At 51.0% G+C, this 21517-nt stretch overlaps 1 protein-coding gene and 1 non-coding gene across 2 annotated transcripts in view; one reads left to right on the top strand and one right to left on the bottom strand.

Annotated features, from left to right (window-relative positions):
- The window catches only part of CD9 (CD9 molecule), a 35369-nt gene extending 16702 nt beyond the window's left edge, over window positions 1–18667 (bottom strand). Inside the window, exon 1 of the mRNA XM_055568906.1 lies at window positions 18457–18667. Coding sequence (XP_055424881.1) covers window positions 18457–18522 — 66 coding nt within the window. The 5' untranslated portion in view covers window positions 18523–18667. The remainder of the gene's footprint in view (window positions 1–18456) is intronic.
- TRNAG-CCC (transfer RNA glycine (anticodon CCC)) lies at window positions 1882–1954 on the top strand. The gene has a single exon. It is a non-coding gene; the product is annotated as a tRNA-Gly (tRNA).
- Window positions 18668–21517: the final 2850 nt, after the last annotated feature.

The following is a 21517-nucleotide window of genomic DNA, read 5'->3' as shown; positions in this document are numbered from 1 at the left end:
GTGGGGCAAGAAATCGACGGTTTCCTCCTGGGTTAACCCACAGCACATGGCAGGAACGTCCACCACGCCGACGCTACGGCTACAGTCTTGCCTCTCCCCATCATGGCAGGACTCGAGCGCATGGATGCTGGATGCTGACAATTCCCTGCTCACAGCATCTTGGAAAGAGAGCAGCAGCCTGCCTGCCATCACCAACCTGTCTGGCGGGGACGGAAGTACAAAGTACAGGCCTTCTTCCACTCCCAGCCCCAGGCCCCAGTCACCTCTAACAAAAGCCCACGGGACAGATTCTCCCTTTAGGGCAGAAACAGTCCTACACATTTGATAGACTGGGGCAAGAGTACAATTTTCCCCATCATTTTCTTTATTTCTTCAAGAATGTTCACTTTCTTCTTAGAGGATGGGCCAGGAGAGAAACACTGGACAAACCTAACAAAAGACTTGACCAGAACGTCTCAAAACTGTCAGGGTCATGAAGAAGGAGGACAATGAGAACAGACAGACACTGTCACAGACCAGAGGAGACAGGGGAGACTGTACACCCGCCACCTGGTATCTCGGGTGGGATCCTGGAACAGAGAGGTGATGGGACTGGAAAAACAGGTGGAATCTGAGACGTCTCGCTTAATTAAGGGTGATAATGCTGCCTTCAGCGCCGTGACAACCGTACCCTGGAATCTGTAGTATCTTTGCAACTTTTCTGTGGATCAAAAGCTGTTGTAAAACTGTGTGTGTATGTGTGTGTGTGTGTGTATGGTAGGGCCTCTCTTTCGAAACTTCCTGTCTCCTTCAAGAACCTGCTCCATTAATCCACCCCTTTCCTGCCTCTGCTGCCTGTCTCAGTCGCTGTTTCACTTTCTGCCAACACACAGAGGAAGGTCTGTCCTAAAAAATCCATCAGAAAACAAGCCCTCTCTTCCTCCAACCTCATTGCTCCTCCTGGCTGCTCTGTGCTTTAACCCCCGAGTTTGTAGCTAAACCATCTCCGAGTCCTCACTCAGTTAGGAGTCCCTGTAAGGTCCCCTGCTCTCCTCTGACCCCTGTCCTTCATGCAGGATGGTGGCTGTTGAAAGGATCAGATGGCTTGGGTCACCACCAAGTGTGAAGGCTTCTACTCCGTCCTCACACTTTTTGATCTCTGAGCAGTGACACTGTGGAACCCTGCCGCTGCCTCCTCTTCTATTCCTTAGATGGAATCACTCAAGCAAGCCCTTCCTCCTGGACAGCTGCCCTGGCCATCCGGGCCGGCTGCTTCCCCACCAAGATGTCCACCCCAGGAAATGTGACCCCTACTCCACACTGGTCTCCCCAGCATCCTCTCCCCCTCCCTTTCTGTCCACACTTTCCTGGAGGGCAGGGTGACTTCTTAAGTCATTTGAGTAGCTCCCCTGCCCCATCCACACTTGGGACCAAACCAGTCCTTGGTAAATCATTATTCAGAGAGTGAGGGCTGAGCACCAAAGAACCGATGCTTTCAAACTGTGGTGATAAGAGAAGACTCTTGAGAGTCCCTTGGACAGCAAAGAGATCAAACCAGTCAGTCCTAAAGGAAATCAACCTTGAATACTCATTGGAAGGACTGATGCTGAAGCTGAAGATTCAATACTTTGGCCGCTTGGTGCCAAGAGCCGACTCCTTGGAAAAGACCCTGATGCTGGAAAAGCTTGAAGGCAGGAGGAGAAGCGGGTGACAGAGGATAAGATGGTTGGATGGCATCACTGACTCAATGGACATGAGTTTGAGCAAACTTCAGGAGATAGTGAAGGACAGGGAAGCCTGGTGTGCTGCAGTTCATGGGGACCCAAAGAGGTGGACATGACTTAGTGACTGAACAACAGGTGAAGGACAACTTCAATGAAAGAGAAGAGAATCTCTGGGACTTCCTTGGTGGTCCAGTGGCTAGGACTCTGTGCTCCCAATGCAGGGGCCCAGGGTTCAATCCCTGGTCAGGGAACTAGATCCCACATACCACAACTAAGATCAGAGATCTCATGTGCCGCAAATAAGACCTGGCTTGGCTAAATAAATAAACAGAAGAAGAAATGAACAAATGAATATTAAAAAGAGAGAGAATCTCTGAGGCCCACCAGAACTTCCTCTCCTGGGTTCTCTTCCCTTGGACAAGCCTCCTTTCCCACTGGCTTGTCATCCAGACTCATTTCCCAACGTCTTACAACAGGAGTCAGAAACTACAAACAACTACTTGCCCAGAATAAACACTGAGAAAGAGTCATAAGGGTATACAATGAGATTTAGGAGCATATCCACATCAGGTCTTTTGGAAAATGAGAGTTTTTATGAAAACGCCATGCCCTGCTGTCCTCAGCATCCAGGGAGGTCCAGCTAAGACACTCCGATCCTTGAAGAGCACACAGGTGCCCCAGTCTCTGGGGGTGTGTGCCAGCTCTCCCCCCAGAGACATGAAAGCTGCACCCCACCCCAGGCCCAGGCCCTCGGCAAGTGTTGAAAGCACCAGGCATCCAAGATGCCATGCGGCAATGGGGATCTCAGCGAGTAACCCCCAAAGGGACAGTGCTGGACCCCCAAATCTCCAGTTCCAAGCGGGGAACTGAAAACAAATCCAAACGCAGTGTTGCTCAGAGGCTCCTGGCTGCCCTGGACCCGCTGCCAAGTCTGCAAGACTGCTTGCTTCCAGCCAGAGCCTGAGGAGGGGTGGGCGATCAGAGGCCCAACCCACCAACAGGAACACCTGAAGTCTGAGAGATGGGATGTGAGGAGGAGGAGAAGAGAAGCTGGCTGACTGAAGAGGAGGTTTCATATGTGTGTATGTGCGTGCACGTGTGTATATGCGTGTATGCGGCCTTGCGCCCCATCCCTCAGGTAGAAGGAACCATGTCTCCCCCTGGGACAACCCCCCACTCCGGCCAACACACTGGGTGGGGTCAGCTCCACCTTCTCTCCACATGGTCCCCTCTGTTTTCTGTAATATGAGCTGGCCAGTCACACATTTTTAAAAAAATTACTTGGCTGCACCGGGTCTTAAGCTGCGGCACGAGGGCCCTTCGATCTTCTTTGCGGCATGAAGGATCTTTAGTTGTGGCCCGAGGAATCTAGTTCCCTGACCAGGGATGGTACCTGGTCCTCCACTGCCTTGGGAGTGCAAGATCTTAGCCACTGGACCACCAGGGAAGCCCCTGGTCACATGTTTCTTTTTTAAAGGGCAAAATACTCATGACTCCTTCTCCACCCAGCAGTCCTAGCCCGGGGGGTGCAGGGCAGATCATTCTTCATGAGCCAGATCTCTGGGGCGACCACAGACGGCAGGGGTCCCACCTGCCACCCTGGGAGCGGCTGGAGGCGACAGTGGTGACAGGAGCAGGTGGGGGAGAAGGCAGGGCTTTCTTTCCTTCATCCCACCGTTCTATGAAGCCCTGGCCATTCGGTGACTTCGGTGAGCCTGTGGTCCCTAAGGGATGCGGCAGACTTTTCAGTGAGGGGACAGGTGGTGGGACAGAAAAGGGCAAGAGCAGGGGCCCTGGCTCTGTCCCTGTCACTTTCAGGCCACTGCCAGCCACGGGGCGATGTTAGAGTCACCTGGTGCAACTCTAAGCAAGCCCCTGGCGCAGCTCCACCCCGGGGCGTCTGGGTGCTGCCAGGAGAAGGCACACCTCTGCTGAGAAGGGTGCCTGTGTGACGGCGTGGCCTCGGGGTCTGATTCTGGCGCTGCCTCCAAGGAGCTGTGTGACATTCAGCACTTTCCTTAGCGTCTCTGAACCTCAGAGCTCCCATGTGTAAAAAAGGGGTTTAATACCTTCTTGCCTTTGACCCAGGTTGAAGATGAAGATTAAATTCAGTGATGCATGTAAAACACTCTGAAAACTGAGTTCTAGAGCTAGCTAGAGTCTGTGGGGAGAACAATGACAACAACAATAATAAATGTCCATCGACAGAAGAATGGATAAAGATGTAGTGCCTATACACACAATGGAATATTACTCAGTCATTAAAAGGATGAAATGCCATTTGCAACATGCAGCAACATGGATGGACCTAGAGACTGTCATACTGAGTGAAGTAAGTCAGACAGAGAAGGAGAAATACCATGTGACATCCTTTCTATATGGAATTTCAAAAGAAATCATACAAATGATTACAGAACAAACTCACAGACTTAGATAATAAACTTATGGTTGCCGGAGTGGGGGGAAGGATGGGGAGAAGGGACAGTTAGGGAGTTTGGGATGGGCATGTACACACTGCTTATTTAAAATGGATCACCAGCAAGGACCTACTGAATAGCACAGGGAACTCTGCCCAAAGTTATGTGGCAGCCTGAATGGGATGGGAGTTTGGGAGAGAATGGATACATGTATATGTATGGCTGAGTTCTTTGGCTATTCACCTGAAACTATCCCAACGCTGTTAATTGGCTATACCCCAATACAAAATAAGGAGTTTTTCTTTTTTTAAATAAACCTTGAAAGTGACACGAAGCCAACAGTGGGGAAATGTATGACCTCAGTGGTGTGTCCTTCCCCGATCTGAGAAGGTGGCGGGTGGGCACAGGGCAACTGGGGACAGAGGGGGTCTGTCTCCTGTGAGTCTGAGTGTGGTGGGTGGGGACATGCCTCCCAGAGCTCCACAGGGACCAGCTGGAATCGCGGAGAGAGGTGGGATGGGAAGGGTTAGGGAGATGGTTGGCTGAGAGTGGAGGCCTTTGTCCTTCCTGGGATCCAGGCTGCTTCTGTCCGAGAGCGAAGTCACTCTGCAGAAGGCAGTTATTAAAGGGGCAGATCACAGAGAGAAAAGGGACTTGACCTCTTGACTTTCCTCCTTGGATAAGATTTGTATCAGCCCTGGAATTTTTCTGTTAACTTACTGCGCTTGGGAGACCTTGGCATAGCTGCCCGAGGCACCCAGGGAGCCACAAGAGGCTAACAAGAAGATGCAAGTGGCCCCACCGCCCATGCCTGATGGAAGCCTTGGGAGTGCAGATAAGCGGCTCGGTGTTCATGAGGCCTTTAAAAACCAGTCGGGCCACCTAGGCCTGTGGGCGCCGGCCTCACCCATCTCCATGGCAACCCGGGCTCAGGGCGGCTTGCCAAGCCTCGATGGGCTGATTCACGGTCAGAAGTCTGGGCTGGGTGCTGCTGGCAGGAGCAAACAGCAGCCGGATCCCCACCTCCTCTCTCACCCTCTCCCGGTGCCCACTTCCCCCGAGCTGCTATCTCTGGAAGCACGAAGCCCTTTGGCAACAGCAGAGATCTTGGGGTCCTGCCTTCTCCAGGGCTGCCAGACAAGATAACAAGAACAGAAACCAAATTCCACCCTGATTAAAAAAAAAAAAACAAAAAAAAACTGCTATTAACTCGCTTTCTGCAACATTCAAAAGTAAACTGTTAGCTATGGCAGAATGGAAAAGAGGCCAACCAGGGCCTATTATCAACTTTAGTTTTATTAGAGATGATGGAAAAGCCCCAGAGACCACAGTCCTGGAGAATGACCGATCCCTACTTTCTCCTTCCTCGTGCATATGATCATCCCAGGGGCCATTTTGTTCACTTGGGGCTTCTGCTGAGCTGCGGATCTACAGAAACCAGTACCCTCAAAGGCCACTGGGAGACTTCTTTCCAGGCCAGCAGTTCTCAATGTGTGGTCCCCAATCAGCTATAGTGACAAGAGCATCACCTGGGAACTTGTTGGATGTGCAAACTTGCTGTACCCACCCTGGACTTATTTGATTAGAAACCCAAGTAAGATGGGCTTCCCCAATGGCTCAAGTGGTAGACAGTCCACCTGCAATGCAGGAGATGCAGGTTCAATCCCCGAGTTGGAAAGATCCCCTGGAGAAGGGAATGGCAACCTACCCCAGTATTCTTGCCTGGAGAATTCCATGGACAGAGGAGCTTGGCGGGCTACAGTCCACAGTCCCTGGAGTTGCCAAGTCAACACGACTGAGCGACTGCGCACAACAACTAAGGTGAAACCCAGAAAACTGTGCTGTTTTTTTGGCCACACCATGTGGCATGTGGGATCTTAGTTCCCAGCAGTGGAAGCACAGTCTTAACCACTGGACCACCAGGGAAGTTCCAGCAAGCTATGTTTTAACAAGCACTCCCAGATGATTCTGCTGCGCACTCGAGTTTGAGAACCACTGCTCTGAGACTTTCATTTAAACATTGAACAACTGGAGGACATGGTAAAGCTCTCTGGGGTGGGGGGCTTCTGAACCCAGAGACCAGCTTTCGAAATGCCAGTGCCAAAATGCACAAAGTCATAGAATGGGGGCCTGAGCCTCCCCTGGGTGCACGGCTACCCAGCTGGCACTGGAAAGCCAGGGGTCCCGAGCCCGAGGATCACCTTGGCGGCCACACGGTGACAGGTAAGGGGGAGGATATAGGACAGTAGGCAGGAAGGAAGAGATAAGAAAGATAGATACTGGCTGGACAACACTCTTGAACCCACTGAGCAGGGAAGAAGTCATAGTAAATGCTCAAGTCCGAACCTGCATTTGGCTTCCCCACATGCCTCCACCCACAGACTCACCCAGTGAACCCTCCTCCCTGAGAGGCCAAAACGACCTGGGTAGCCTTGGCAGAAACATCCCTAATGTCTGCAGCCTGCAATCTCCCTAGGACAGGCTGCACTGTGTATAGAAGGGGTTTTTGTTTGTTGTTTAGTCGGCGACCCTATGGACTGTAGCCCGCCAGGCTCCTCTGTCCATAGAATTCTCCAAGAATACTGGAGTGGGTTGACATTCCTTTCTCCAGGGGATCTTCCCGACCCAGGGATTGAACCCATGTCTCCTGCACCAGCAGGCGGATTCTTCACCACTGGGCCACCAGGGAAGCCCCGTATGGAAGTGAACTCTTCCTCAGATTTTCCTCCAGGACAGATTTCACAAGAGGGGCCCCTGACAACCAGGCCTCCTGATGTGCCCCCAACTGGTACCTCCCTCCCCCGCCTTTCCCAAACTGGGGAAATCTCTGAAATGCGCATTTTGTAGTCAGATGGAAAGATAATTTCTCTATTTCACCTTCTGAAAGGGATGAAGCCTATGGTAACATTTCAGCTTTGAGCAATGCCCTGGGATGCAGGTTGGCAGAACTGAAGGAATAAGACGCTGTTGAACGTGAAAGCTCAGGGCAGCCTCAACCTCTGAAAACTTCTAAGGAGAGGCAGCTTAGGTAATAGCAACTATAGAGGGCTGCAGAAGCTGAGCTCTGGCTAAGATGTCACAATAGGAGTTTTACATTAAATATCCTGTTACTGCTCTCAGTGACCTTGAATTATTGTAGGAAGATTGTCACATTACCTTCATTCCCCACCTAAGGGAAGTGAGACCTAAGCAGAGTCACTCACTGGCTGTCCCTCCCCCCAGGAATCTGCATTTCTAACAAGTTATTTCCTCCCTTCCCCCAATAATCTCCTGGGTCACAAAAGCCCCCTGCGGCTCAGCTCTGTGTTGCTCTTTTACACAATGTGGCACCTTGAGGTGCTGTCAACAGCAACAAAACCAAAATCCAAGTATCCTCTGTCCTGCTTCCCCCAAGCCAGGACCTGGGGAGACAGACTTCTGCTTTCTGTGGCCAAGTGTGTGTGTGTGTGTGTGTGTGTGTGTGTGTGTGTGTGTGTATGTGCACTCAGCCCTGTCTGGCTCTTTGTGACCCCATGGACTGCAGAGCATCAGGCTCCTCTGTCCATGGGATTTACCAGGCAAGCATACTGCAGTAGGGTGCATTTCCTCCTCCAGGTGATCTTCCTGACCCAGGGACTGAAACTGGGAAGCCCTTCTTATGTGTTATGGCTGTTTCGTGCCCTTAACATGCTTCCCTGATGGCTGAGATGGTAAAGAATTCGCCAGCCATGCAGGAGACTCAGGTTTGATCCCTGGGTCAGGAAGATCCCCTGGAGAATGGAATGGCAACCCATTCCAGTATTCTTGCCTGGAGAATCCCATGAACAGAGGAACCTGGCAGGCCATAGTCCATGGGGGTCACAAAGAGTCAGACACGACTTAATAACTAACACAACACACCGAGAAGATCATGGCACCTACCCCACCACCTAGATAATTCAACTTTAAAAACAAAAAATCAAAATTAAAATGTAGTCTAAAGTAACCTTCCCCAGGGTTCCTGAGCACAGGCTCAGCCTGCCTGTAGACCCTTGGCCTCCCTTTCCTGGGATGTTAAAACACCTGAGGGCCTCCTGGGTGGAGGAAGGGAGGTGGCTTAATACCTTCAGCCTGTGGCTGCCACTGTCTTGCTCTGCCGGTCTCTTCTGGGCCAGTTGTGTTTAGGTTGCTAACAGGAGAACAGTCCCTGGAGGCACACAGTGAGTGGATTTCTAGGCAAGAAGGGGAACAATGGGAGACTAGAGTCCTACAGTTGGGTCCTGCTGTTCCTGGGTCAGGAAGATCCCCTGGAGATCCTGGAGAAGGAAATGAATATCTACTCCAGTATTCTTGCCTGGAGAAGCCCATGGACAGAGGAGTCTGGCAGGCTACAGTCCATGGAGTCGCAAAGAATCGGACTGAGCGACTGAGCAGGCATGCACACCCTTCTGAACCTGAGGATGCGGGTGGGACTGCCTTATACCCTTCGAGGTAGTTCCCATCATCCCAGCTTGAGGTGAGGAAACAGGCTCAGAGTGGTACAGTAACTTGCCCACCATCACAGAGCAGACATGCAGTGCCTTGGCGGACAGCTCTCTCCCTGTCGTATGCACAGCATGTGCCAGGCACAGGTCAGCTACTTGACTGCCTGTCTCATCCTTGGTGGAACAGCGGGAGCTTGGTCCCCTCTCTGGGGTATGGTGGAGAATGAAGGACCTATTAAACTCTTTTCTTAGCACATCTTTATGGGAATTCGGCAGTGACTATGTCTGAACAAGTTCGAGACTTGAGAAATCCTCCCTTCTGAGGACTGAGCCAGCACTTTTAAAAAACCAGAGCCCTGGGATTTTCCTGGTGGTCCAGTGGCTAAGACTCCATGCTCCCACTGCAGGGGGCCCAGGTTCGATCCCTGGTCAGGGAACTAGCTCCCACATGCTGCAAGGAAGAGTTCACAGGTCAAACTAAAAGATCTCATGTGCCATAAAAACCAGTTAAACCCTAGTGCAGCCATATAAATGAAAAGGACAGCAACAACAGAAAATCAGAGCCCTTATTCTGTCTAAGAGGAGAAAAGTTTTCAGTTCCTATGAGGTGCTGGTGTTAAGTGGTTTAGGGCTGAGAGAATGGGAGGGAGGCCTCTGCCCAAGGTGACTTCCCCTTCTAAGCAAGAAATCTCATTTCAAGTTTCCACTGCCTGTTCGCCAGACTTGTAGCAGATGTCAGCCAGCCCATAAATCCATTTTCTGCTGAAAGCAGGCATTCTGATCTTAACCAAAATCATCTGATGTGGGAGATTGTTTTGGGGCTGTTTGGCTTTAAATTCCAAAATACCATTGTGTTTTCCATTGCATATGCCTCACTAAGATGCCTGGTGATCACTCACACACACACACACACACACACACACACACACACACACATTCTTGCTGACATACTTTAGCCACTCGGACTAGGTTCTCATTTCATCTGTAGAACCAGTTACCACTTGCTTGCACAACCCTGAGTGGTGGGAGATGTGCCTGTCCTATTCCCAGGATGTCCCCTTCATTTTAGTCCCAACAATCAGACAACAAGCTGTCTGCTGTCTGCCATGTTCCTAGTCCCACCCGAAGCACTTCACTTGAATCATTACACTTTCTCCATGAACTCCCCAGGTAGGTAATATAAACTTCGAGTTTTCAGATGAGAAACTTCAGGCACAGAAATTCAGTAGCTTGTTTTGGGATCGAATAGATATCAGAGTTACAACGTGGACCCTGTACAGTCTGATTACACAGCCTAAATTCTCATGTTGCTAAGTCTTGTTGATCCGTTTTGTTAATTTCAGGGCCAGAAGTTTTCAGTGTTGTCTTTTCTCCTTCCTAGTCACGTCTGATTCTATTTCAAAAGTGGCATCTTCTCACCGTAAAGGCCCCAAGAGAGATCCCGTGTATGAACAGAGCATCCACCTTCTCAAGACAGGAAGGCATCTGCCACCCCACCTGGCCTGTAGGTGCCATGGGAGCCTGGCCTCTCCCTAGGGCGGCTGCCCGATGGATGGAGGCTTGATTCCTCTTCCTGACCTCTGGCAGGAAAGCTCTGTCCACGCTCTTGCTGAACTAGCCAGAAACCGAGTGTGGACCCAGCCCTGCTCTGGGAAACAGATTCTCCAGAGTAACCTAGTACATTTCCTTCTTCTCCTAGCTTTGCCACCGTCGCAAGCCTGGCAGGCAGACACTGCTGTAGCTGCCAACCGTCCTTATACCCCTTACAGGCATGGCCCCACGGTAGGACCCAGAGCCTCTGCCTTTCCCCCACAACCCATCCTGCCAGCAGATGCCTGTGTTACAGCCCTGGGCATGGGACCCCAGGAGGCACCTGTGACATGAGGCACAGCTCCCTATCCTAAGGCACAGCTCCCTATCCTAAGGGTTCCTCTCCAGCACTGGAACAGCATCTAAAAGCCTGGTTGAAATGAGTTTTCTGGTCTCTTAAGGGTTACCTGTCTTGGGGAATCAGGGCTATAATGTGATTGAAGTGGGGGAAAGTAGGCTGGTAGAAAGGAGGCTTTAAAAAGTTTGAGCACCAATAGTAAAACAGGATGAAATCCACAGCCCCACATCAGAAGAACGAAGGCACTTATAGTGCATCAGGGTGAGCAGGAGGAAGAGCCTTAGGGGGAGTTTCCTGTGTCTGGAGGGCACATTCTGCTGGGGTGGTTTCCCACCCATCAGCAGGAGACATGGATGTGAGGAGTGCAAGCAAACATGCACACTGCGATTGTTCATCTAGAAGGGAAGAGTTGTTCTCGACTGGGACCTGTAAATAACTACATCTTAGTCGTTTCAGGCTCTTATAACAAAGTACCGTGGACCTGTGGAAAAGTCCAAGATCAAGGCTCATGAGCTCATCGCCCCAAAGCCCATGCCTCCAAATATCACTGCATTAGACTAGGATTTAACATAGGAATATGAAGAGACACAGTCTATAGCAAACTATCTTTTTAAATAAATGCTTTGGCTGTGCCCCCATGGCATGTGGAATCTGTTCCCCCACCTGGGATCAAACCCATACCCCCTGCAGTAGAAGTGAGGAGTCTTAACCACTAGACAGCTGGAGAAGTCTCTATGGCAAACTACCTCTTAAAAACACCAAACCTCCCAAAGAAGACATCCTGATGGCCAACAGGCACATGAAAAGATGCTCATAGTCACTAATTGCTGCTGCTGCTGCTGCTAAGTCGCTTCAGCCGTGTCCGACTCTGTGTGACCCCATAGACAGCAGCCCACCAGGCTTCCCAGTCCCTGGGATTCGCCAGGCAAGAACACTGGAGTGGGTTGCCATTTCCTTCTCCAACGCATGAAAGTGAGGTCGCTCAGTCGTGTCTGAGTCTTAGCGACCCCATGGACTGCAGCCTACCAGGCTCCTTCGTCCATGGGATTTTCCAGGCAAGAGTACTGGAGTGGGGTGCCATCGCCTTCTCCATACTAATTGTTAGGGAAATGCAAATTAAAACCACAGTGAGATATATTACACCTGTCAGAAAGGCTATTATCCAAAGGTCAACAAGTAACAGGTGTTGACGAGGATGTGGAGAAAGGGATCCTTGTGCAGCCTTGGTGGGCATGTAAACTGGTGCAGCCAGTATTGAGGTTCCTCAGAAGATTAAAAATGGAAGTGATCCAGCAATTTCACTTGCAGTTACATATTTGAGGAATATGAAAACACTAATTTGAAAAGTTACATGCACCCTGATGTTCACTGCAGCATTATTTACTATTGTAAACAGCTATTGCCAAGATATGGTAACAATGTAAATGTAAATGGATAAAGCAGACGTGGTGTATACACACACACACACACACACACACACACACATACACAACAGAATATTATTAAGCCATAAAGAAAAGACAGAAATTGCACCATTTGTGACAACACGGATGGAAGTGGAAGGTATTATGTTAGGTGCAATCTGAAAAACAACACAAATGAACAAACCAAACCCACAGACACAGAGAACAGATGGGTGGCTGCCAGAGGGGAAGAAGGCTGGGGGATGGGGCGTGAAATAGGCGAAGGAGATCCAGACGTACAAAATCTTCAGTTATAAAATATAAGTCATTTATTATTTGTGACATATAGCATGGCAACTGTAGTCAGTGATACTGTTTTGCAAATTTGAAAGTCGCTCTCATTTCAAGAAAAAGATACATGAACACTGATGTTCACCGCGGCACTATTTACAATAGCCGAGGCATGGAAACAGCCTAATTGTAAATGGATAAAATGATGTAGTATATATTCAAGAAAAAAGAATGCTGTGACTTTGGTGACAGATGGTACCTGGACTTACTCTGGTGCTTTTTTCAGGGTATACAAATGTCAAATCATTATGATTTTGGAGGAAGGTCTTACTGATTTCATGGGATTTCCTCCCCCCCATTGCACCCACCCCAAAAAATTCAGACCTGCCAGTCAAAGATGACAGCATGCAGTATTTAAAAACTATCCAGAAGTCAGTGTTTTTTTGGTGGCGGGGAAGAATTACTGGATGGATGTAATTAAAATAAAATTATCTCATCTGGACACAGGATGTTGCTTTCCACAGCTGCCTGCCATCGTCTGACGGAAAACGAACATGTCCCTGGACCAGTGTTACTTTTTCCACAGAACGAAGCAGGCAAGTATCTGCAGTTAGACTTGGAAAACATAAATTCAAAAAAAAAAAAAAAAAAAGTATTGTTTAGCGCTTTTGATCTCCTGAATTCCCTTAGTTGCAAAGGATGATCTCTGGGTGAACCCGGGTCCGACAGTCTCTTCCCCAGATTTTCAAGTCCCCAAACAATGAAATCAGTGCTCTTCTGTAGGTTAGAGGGAATGATGGTTTCTGCAAGAATGGTTGAAAAGACCTGCGACGGCTCCCAATAAAGTTCCCCTGATCCTACTCTGGGGGAGGCGGGAACACAGAATATAAACATGCGGCTTTGAGAAACTTTTCCACGCTCCTCTGTCCAGACTATCCGCCAAGGAGGCTACAGGATCACAGAAGCCATGGTGACCTGTGACTTCAGGTCCCTCACCTCACAGCCAGAGGTACCCAAGAAAGCCAATCAAGGCTTGGGTTCTTCAGTAGAAAAGGTGCTTGTGCTTGTGTTAAGTCCCAGGGGTATTAAGCCCAAGACTGTGCAACGGATGCCAAAAGGCGGGCCTCCTTGCAAAATGGAATTGAACAGGAAAACAAGACACATCAAACACGGACACACAGTTCTGTGTGTAAGAGGGAAGATTCGCCTTGGACACAAAAAGGAAAAGCGTGAGAACACTGATGGGTGAGGTCTAAAACCGCAGAAGGCTTCATTTAGCAGAGTAAGCATTCCGGTGAGGACAGCCCTCCGAAGGGCTGTTTATCAAAATGGTTCTGCACCAGCAGTGGTTTCGTTTGAGCACAAAGAGGAAGGTCTGGAATGGTGCTGTGGGCCACTTTGAAAAAAAAGAATAGTGTGTGCCTGTGTAGGAATCCCGCCTCTCGCCCCCAGGGCCCCCATCAGGAGTCAGACCTGTAGTTGATAACCACTGGAGGGCAAAGTGGAGGGGGTAAAAGCCATCAGGAGCCAGGCAGGGAGAAGTCCTATTTTCCTGAGCAGAGGCAGACACCTGGCCTCCCCTCCCCTCTCCCCTAACCTGCCAGGCTCTGTGCAAACACAGCCGGCTCTTGCCGGGCTCCGGCTGTCCAGGTGCCAAAGGGTGGAAGCCATTTCATGCAAGAGCCCAGCGGCCTGCCGAACCCAGCACTGAGCAAACAGCCTCTGGGAGGAAGCCGCAGGTTAGGTAGGAGGGGCATCAGCCAGCGCCACCCCTGCTGGTCCATCCCCCACCCAGACCCCGAATCCCGGCGCCTCTGCAGTTTGATTTCCAGAGGTGGGGCCACCCATGACATGGAGTCAGTGTCCTGAAGTGGGGATCGCAGAGGTGGGTGGAGGAACGAGGCTGGCGGTGACGCAGGAAGAGGAGAAGGAGGAGGAGGGTAAGTCCGGACGTGTGTGGATGAGGGGTGTGCACCTGGCTACCTCTCTGGTTTCAACTTCCATACTTCTCAGGCAGTGGCTCCCACCCTCCCTACCTCCTTTCCCCTCAGGAATGATAAGAGCCACAGCTGGAAGCTTACTCTGCACCCAGGACTAAGCTCCTGGGCCAAGTGCATCACAAGCACGTGCTCCTGTAACCCATAGCCACCCCGGGGGGTGGGGGCAGGCGCCAGCTCCACGTGATGATGGGGAAATCGAACCCAGAGCTGCTGGTGCTCTGACCACTGGGCAGCACTGCCATGAAACGCTCACCCAGGGGGAGACCTCACCCAGGAGGAGTGGAGGCAACTCCAAGGTTAACAGGAAAGAGAGGCAAGACTCAGGTCCCAGAAATAAAGGTCAAATGAAGCCACTCTCTGAGCCAAGCCTGGGTACCCACTATACACTTCCATTTCCGGACTCCTATTTTGGGTTGTGTGGGAATGTCCTTCGCTGTAGGTCACGGGGGGTGGGGTTGGTTTCTTAGGCTGACCTTTTGGGACCATTTGCTCCCACTCACTGGTCTTACAGATGAGGAAGCTGAGCTATGGAGTTCAAAAGTGACCTGCTTGGTTACTGTATAGCACAGGGAACTAGAGTCACTATCTTCTAATAAGCTATAATGGAAAATTACTTCAAAAATAATAAATGTGTATGTGTATAACTGAATCATCTTGCTGCGTGCCTGAAGCATTGTAAGTCAACTATATTTCAATACAATGTATATATTAAGAAGAAAAAAAGTGACCTGCTCAGGACTTCGCTAGTGGTCCAGTGGTTAAGACTGTGCTCCCAATGCAGGGGGCACGGGTTTGAGCCCTTGTCAAGGAACTAGATTCCACATACCGCAGCTAAATAAAACACACACACACACACACACACACACACGGCATGCTCAAAGTGGGCTGAGGGCAGAGCTGACTAACACCCAGGTCCCTGAACTCTGGTTTCCACGGAGCCTGTCTTAGGCCCAGGAGATACTGTTTCTCGAGAAAGAGAAATTCCCTGCTCTTCCCATCAGTGAGGGAGGAGTCAGGGATGAGGTGGGGGGACACAGTGAGCAAAGGGCAGAGGGAGGTGAAGGTAGAATGGGAAAGCCTGGCCTGGCCCAGCTCTGGTTCCCCACTAAACAGCTGAGGCTGCCACTCTGGCATCACAACAGGTTTCCCCTCTCAATCTTCTCTGAAGGGTGGGTGGGCAAGCAGGTCAAAGGAAACCCAGAAACAACTGAAACGGAACTGGGAAGTTAAGAGTCCTGGGGCCACTGGAAGGACAGAATGACTGCTGACTTGGCTGCAGGCACCAGGGGCCTTACTTCTGGGGGTGGAGGGCAGCTGGTGCAGGCTGTGGTGTCACCGAGGGTTCCTCGGGAATGAGAATGGGGGCCAGGGAAGAGGTACACCCTTCCTCCTTGATTGCCCCTGCCACTGAGGTGGGCCTCTCCTCTCTGGATCCCTGCTGGACCACCCCTCTCAGCATCCCCTGGCCATGAGGTATGGGTGACTCCTACCCTCCCAACTCCTGCTCTTCAAGGCCCATATCAGGTCCCAAACACTGAATTTATAAATTCTGAGTCTCAAGAGAGAAAGGGAAGTGATGACATCATAACGATCCAAGCAAGCAGTTCCCTCAGGTCACAGCTTCCCTTAAAAATCATTTTTTGAGGGCTTGTTGCCACACTCCTGTCATTCTTATCCAGCTGGGTATGGTGGCTAGCGGTGACATAAAGTGCATTGGGTACACTACAGCCCACCAGACCTGTTTTCAAACTTACCTCTGATGCTCTCCAGCCACCTGACCCTGGCCAAGTTACGGAACCTCTCTGGGGACTGGTTTCCTGGTCATTGATAAAAATGGGGATAATGCTTTCTGCTCTGACGGTATTGTGGAACTTGGAAAAGGACTTTGCAGGCTGTACTGTGCTGCACAAGGGATCACAGTGTTCCTTTACTCCATCACCTCCTAGGAGATGAGGGCTTCATCTCTATAGGGACCTTAATACAGGAGTACTGAACAAATGGGCTTCCTTGGTGACTCAGTGGTAAAGAATCCTCATGCCAATGCAAGAGATGTGGGTTTGATCACTGGGTCGGGAAGATCCCCTAGAGAAGGAAATGGCAATCCACTCTAGTATTCTTGTCGGGGAAATCCCACGGACAGAGGAGCCTGGTGGGCTACAGTCCATGGGGTCACAAAAGAGCTGGACACAACTTAGTGACGAAACAACAACAACAACTTAACAATAGTTGATTCCGATTCATGCAGCTACTGCTTACCCCCCACACCACCTGTTACCAGGTCCCCTTGCTGGTTTTGCGATGGAGACGGAAGAGGACAGGACCGAAAGGATCTAGGGGCCGAGGTATTGGCTTGGTTCCTGTGACGCTGATCGGATCAACCCAGTTCCGGTTCCCACTTCTTTACTGTGAAGAAGTTGGACAGGATGACCTCAAAAGTCATTTCTAATTCCACACCCAACCGGTCCCAGAATGAGTCATTTCTGTTTCAGGTGACACTGCCCATCAGCAGCACTGAGTCCAGGTGGGGGCAGCTCTGGACTTGGGTGGGGTGGCAGACTGGAGGCTGCCGGAGAGATCTGGGAGTCTCCCACCAGGCTCTGCCAGGCTCCTCTGTCCATGGCATTCTCTAGGCAAGAATACTGGAGTGGCTTGCCATGCCCTCCTCTTCCAGGGGATTTTCCCGACCCAGGGATCGAACCCATGTCTCTTGCATCTCCTGGACTGGCAGGTGGGTTCTTTACCACTAGCGCCACCTGGGAAGCCAAGGAGTCACCAGGGGACTAGCAGGGGAGAGAAGGTGCTAGAGGGAAACTCCTTAAATGACTAGGGTGGGGCAAGGCGGGGCTAGCCGGCCTTCCACATTCTTTTCTGGTGCCTCAGTTGGGGTGAGGAGGAAGCCAGGCTGGCAGCTAGCTGGCTGACTGGTGGGAACAGCAGGAGGGTCTCCCTAGAGCAGGCCCTGGGCTGGGCAGGACACATCTATGCTCCACCCTCACTAGGGCAGGTGTTTGGTGTGATGACTTGAGCAAGGGCAGGTCCGTTTCATACCCCATCAGCTCCAGGGAGAGGAGTAAATCTTGGGAGGCTTTTCCCTGGGGCTCATGGGGAAACAGATCCGAGTGAATAAGTACAGTTTTGTTACAAGCCTCCTGTGGCATGCCCCTGCTTCTATAGCCATCTCTCTCTGGAGAGTGGCACAGGGTCTGCCTTTCCAAATGCCTTCCTGATGACAAAGGGGCAAAAATCGTCCACCTGTGAGCGGGGGAAGTGGCCCTGGAATTAGGACACCAAGTCCCCTACCCCTTGCCTCGGTCCCTGGGTGGCCCCTTAATCCCCCTAGGGAGGGCTCCGAGGGGCCTCTCCCCTTCCCCCCTGCCCGGCTCAGGCTGCCGTAGGCTGAGAGGCTGCCAGTGGCCGGCAGCGGGAGTCTTGGAACTCCCAGGCCTGCGTCCTCCCCAGGTGACAGTCCGCTCCTGGCGGCCCCACCCGGCTTCTGGGTGGGCTGGCGAGGGAGGAGGTAGGGCGGCCACCTGATCCCTCCCGGAAATAGAGAAACACGGGACTCATCCCACACGGGCGCCGATAAGCATCGGCCCCAACTCTCCCCAACAGTCCCGGAGTTCTCTCCAGTCCAGATACTTATCACCCTTTGGGGAAAAAGAAAATCAAGACAAGCTAGTCTTTCAGGTAGTTTTGAGGGAGCTCGGACTTTCTCACGCCGGCTCAGAATCAGTCTGAGAGCTGGGGGGTGCAGGAGGGACCCCGACTTTCATTCACGAATGGGGTCCCGGGACGCCGACACCCGCGGTCGGGGCGTCCCTTCCCCTCCCGTGCAAACGTGCCAACAGCTCTTGGCTGAGCGCCCCCGGCGAGACATTAGTCCCTTTTCGCGTCCGCATCCTTCCCCATCTCGCGGCCCCGGATACTCGGAGGACCCCGCCCGGGTCACGAGCCGCACAGTCCGCCACAGCCCCCCACGATTAGGGCCTTAAGTCCCCAGCAGAGGGGTGCTCTGATTCTTCCTCCTGCACTCGGAGGGGCTCGGGGTGGGAGCAGACACCAACTCCACCCGCAGCTCATCAGGGCCGCGCGTCAGCCGCCCGCCTCGCTTCGGACGCGCCCCGGACCAACCCGTCCGCCCCGCCCGTCTCGGCTCGGGCCGAGGAGTTAGCTGGAGGCCGCAGCGCCCTCTCCTCCCCGCCAGAAGTCTTCCCCGCGCAGGCGGGGCGGGTGCCCTGCAACCCCGATCGCGGAATGAGTGCGCCGGGCGGACAGGTGGCCCCCGAGAGGCGCGCGCGGCAGTCGCACTCACCCAGAAGATGAAGTTAAATCCGAAGAGCAGGTATTTGATGCACTTGGTGCCTCCTTTGACCGGCATGATGCGAGTTAGAGTGGTCTGGGTTGGACTGATGTGAAACGGGGCCGCGTGAGGCCGGGACGGGTGGGACCAGGCTGTGGACTGAAGTGCGCGCGGCTGCTGGCTGGCCTCGGGGCTGCACTTTTAAAAAGTGCCACTCCTCGGGCGCGCGCCGCCGCGGTGCGCATGTGCCGGGCCCCGCCCACACCCGCAGGTCCCCGCCCCCGGCCCACCTGCCACGCCCCGCCCAGGTCCCGGGGCCCGCGGCTCCTCCCGCCTCTGGCTCGGTGCTCCCCACCTAGTCGGCCGGACCTGACTTCCCGCCTTGGCTTCCCTTTCCTCCCAACCGTCTTGGGGTCTTTCCAGGCCGTCATCCCTGGCCGATTTCATCCTGGAATTATGTGAAGGCCTCACCCCTTTCGGTTCTCTCCTGGATTCTGCCCCTCCCGAGCCCTCTACCCTAGGGAGAACTTCCCCGGTGGGTGGTGAGGGCAGAGGCCCCTTACCTAAGGTGGCCCGCAGAATGAGGGCTTTTCTTGCTTGGGGCCCGATTTGAAGAGAAACTGTTTCTGTCTCCCTGGGGCGGCTCCTTGCACACTTTCACTCTGAAGCACACTCTTCACTCGGCACACGGAGGCTTGCCTTCTGGATGGGAGGATTGGTAGGGGTTTATGGAAGTAATCCTGAAATACCATCAATGAATAGTAATAGGTCAAGAGCTGGACACTGTGGGATTGCTTCCTGGATTTGTGGTTCAGATGCCCCAGAGAAGAGAAGGGCTGTAGCCTGGCTTCTGTTCTTGCCTCTTCTCATCACCCTCCTTCTTGCCCTTGACACTGCCCACTGCCACATCTTTGAGCTCCTGTGCCAGAGTTCTTAGGGTGTTTCTCCTCTGCTCCAACATGTCCAGCAAATGACAAATGTTGGCTAGGATGTGGAGAAAAGGGAACTCTCCTAGATTGTTGTGCTGTGCTTAGTCGCTCAGTTGTATCCAACTCTTTGCGACCCCATGGACTGCAGCCCATAGGCGCCTCTGTCCGTGGGATTATCCAGGCAAGAATACTGGCATGGGTTGCCATACTCTCCTCCAGGGGATCTTCCCAACCCAGGGATTGAACCCAGGTGTCCCGCATTGCAGGCAGATTCTTTACCATCTGAGCCACCGGGGAAGTCCCCAAAACTGTTGCGGGGGAATACAAATTGATACAACCACTATGGAAAGCAGTATGGAGGTTCTTTAAAAAATTAAAAATATAACTATGCAGCAATTGCACTCCTGGGTATTTGTCCAAAGAAAATGAAAACACTACTTGGAAATATATTTGCACCCCTATGTTCATTGTAACATTATTTCTAGCAGCCAAGATATGGAAACAACAGAAGTGGTCCATCAATAGATGAATGGATAAAGAAAAAAAAAATATATATATATGGTGAAATATTACCCATAAAAAGAAGGAAAACTTGCAACCACATAGATGAACCTAGAGGGTATTTTGCTAAGTGAAATAAATCAGAGAGAGAAAGACAAATGGAGCCTAAAAAAAAAAAAAGTGTAACTAAACAGAAACAGAGATATACGTACAGAGATACCAGCAGTTGGTTGCCAAGTGGAGGTGGGTAGGGGGAGGAGAGAAATAGGTGAGGGAGATTAGGAGGTACAAACTCTCAGTTACAAAATAAATGAGTCATGGGTATGAAACAGTGTAGGGAATATAGTCAATAATTATGTGATATCTTTGGACAGTGACAGATAATAACTAGACTTACTGTGGTGATCATTTCACAATGTATAGAAATATCAAATCACTATGTTATGTATGTATCAGGAACTGACACGATGTTGTAGGTCAGTTATACTTCAAAAACAAGCAAACAAGCTCAGAGATAGAGATTAGATTTGTGGTTACCAGAGGTGGAGGTGCGGAGGTAGGAGAAGGGGAGTTGGATGAAAGTGATCAAAAGGAACAAACTTCCAGTTGTAAGATAAATAAATACTAGGGATTTAATGTACAATATGATAAATATAATCAACAGTGCTGTAAGTTATAAGGAAAACTGTTAAGAAAACAAATCCTAAGAGTTCTCAGGACAACAAAAAACATGTGAATATTTTTCTGTTTCTTTCATGTATGTATATGAGGCATGGATATTCACTAGACCCATTGTGGTAATCATTTCATGATGTACATGGGTCAAATCATTATGTCATACACCTTAAATGTATACAGTGCTGTACGTCAATTATATCTCTGTTAACTAAAAAAGATGCACAATGTGAGAGTTGCGAGTTAAGTTTTATTTGGGGCAAAATGAGGACTGCAGCCCAGGAGGCAGCACCGCAGATAGCTCTGAGAGACTGCTCCAAAGGGGCAGTGGGAGGACACTCAATATATAAGATTTTGGTGAAGGGGGAGTTCGATACCATCAAGCACTCATTTTACAAAAGGTTTTCTGCTAGGCACGAGGATTTGATGTCATCATGAAGGGATTTAGTGCTTTTCTAGATATGAGAAGATGGCAAGGATTGGAATCATAAAATTTGTTCCTGAAAATATCCAACTATATAAAAACCAGTTCCACCAGGTTCCCTGGAACACAGAGTGCCTCACTCTCCACCCTGAACCCCCTCGGGGTGTTTAAGGTCAGCAGCTGCGGCAGTGCAGGGTTCAATCTCTGCAGGCAGATGGCAAATGCCCTTGCTGTTCAGTCGCTGGCAATGCTCTCGGCAAGTGCCAGTTTGTAGTTGACATCTCAAAGAAACTGGAAGAAAAAATACTTTCCGCAGCGCTCCTACATTCAATGACTTAAGTCAAAATTCCTTATTCTGCCCTCCACAGCACCCCAGCCCTGCATGGGGCATGTGGTGTGTTCCCTCTGGCTGGCTAACCGTCCCCTCTTCACTTGTAAAAATTCCATGCCTCCTTAAACATTCCTTTCCTGGTTCTCACCAAAGGCTAAGGAGATTCCCCCTACTTTTAAAAACCCCAAACCCTTTCACATTTTTTTTTTTCAA

This window comes from Bubalus kerabau, chromosome 1, assembly GCF_029407905.1.
Source record: "Bubalus kerabau isolate K-KA32 ecotype Philippines breed swamp buffalo chromosome 1, PCC_UOA_SB_1v2, whole genome shotgun sequence".
Lineage (NCBI taxonomy): Eukaryota > Metazoa > Chordata > Mammalia > Artiodactyla > Bovidae > Bubalus > Bubalus kerabau.
This window is presented reverse-complemented; position numbering and strand designations above follow the sequence as displayed.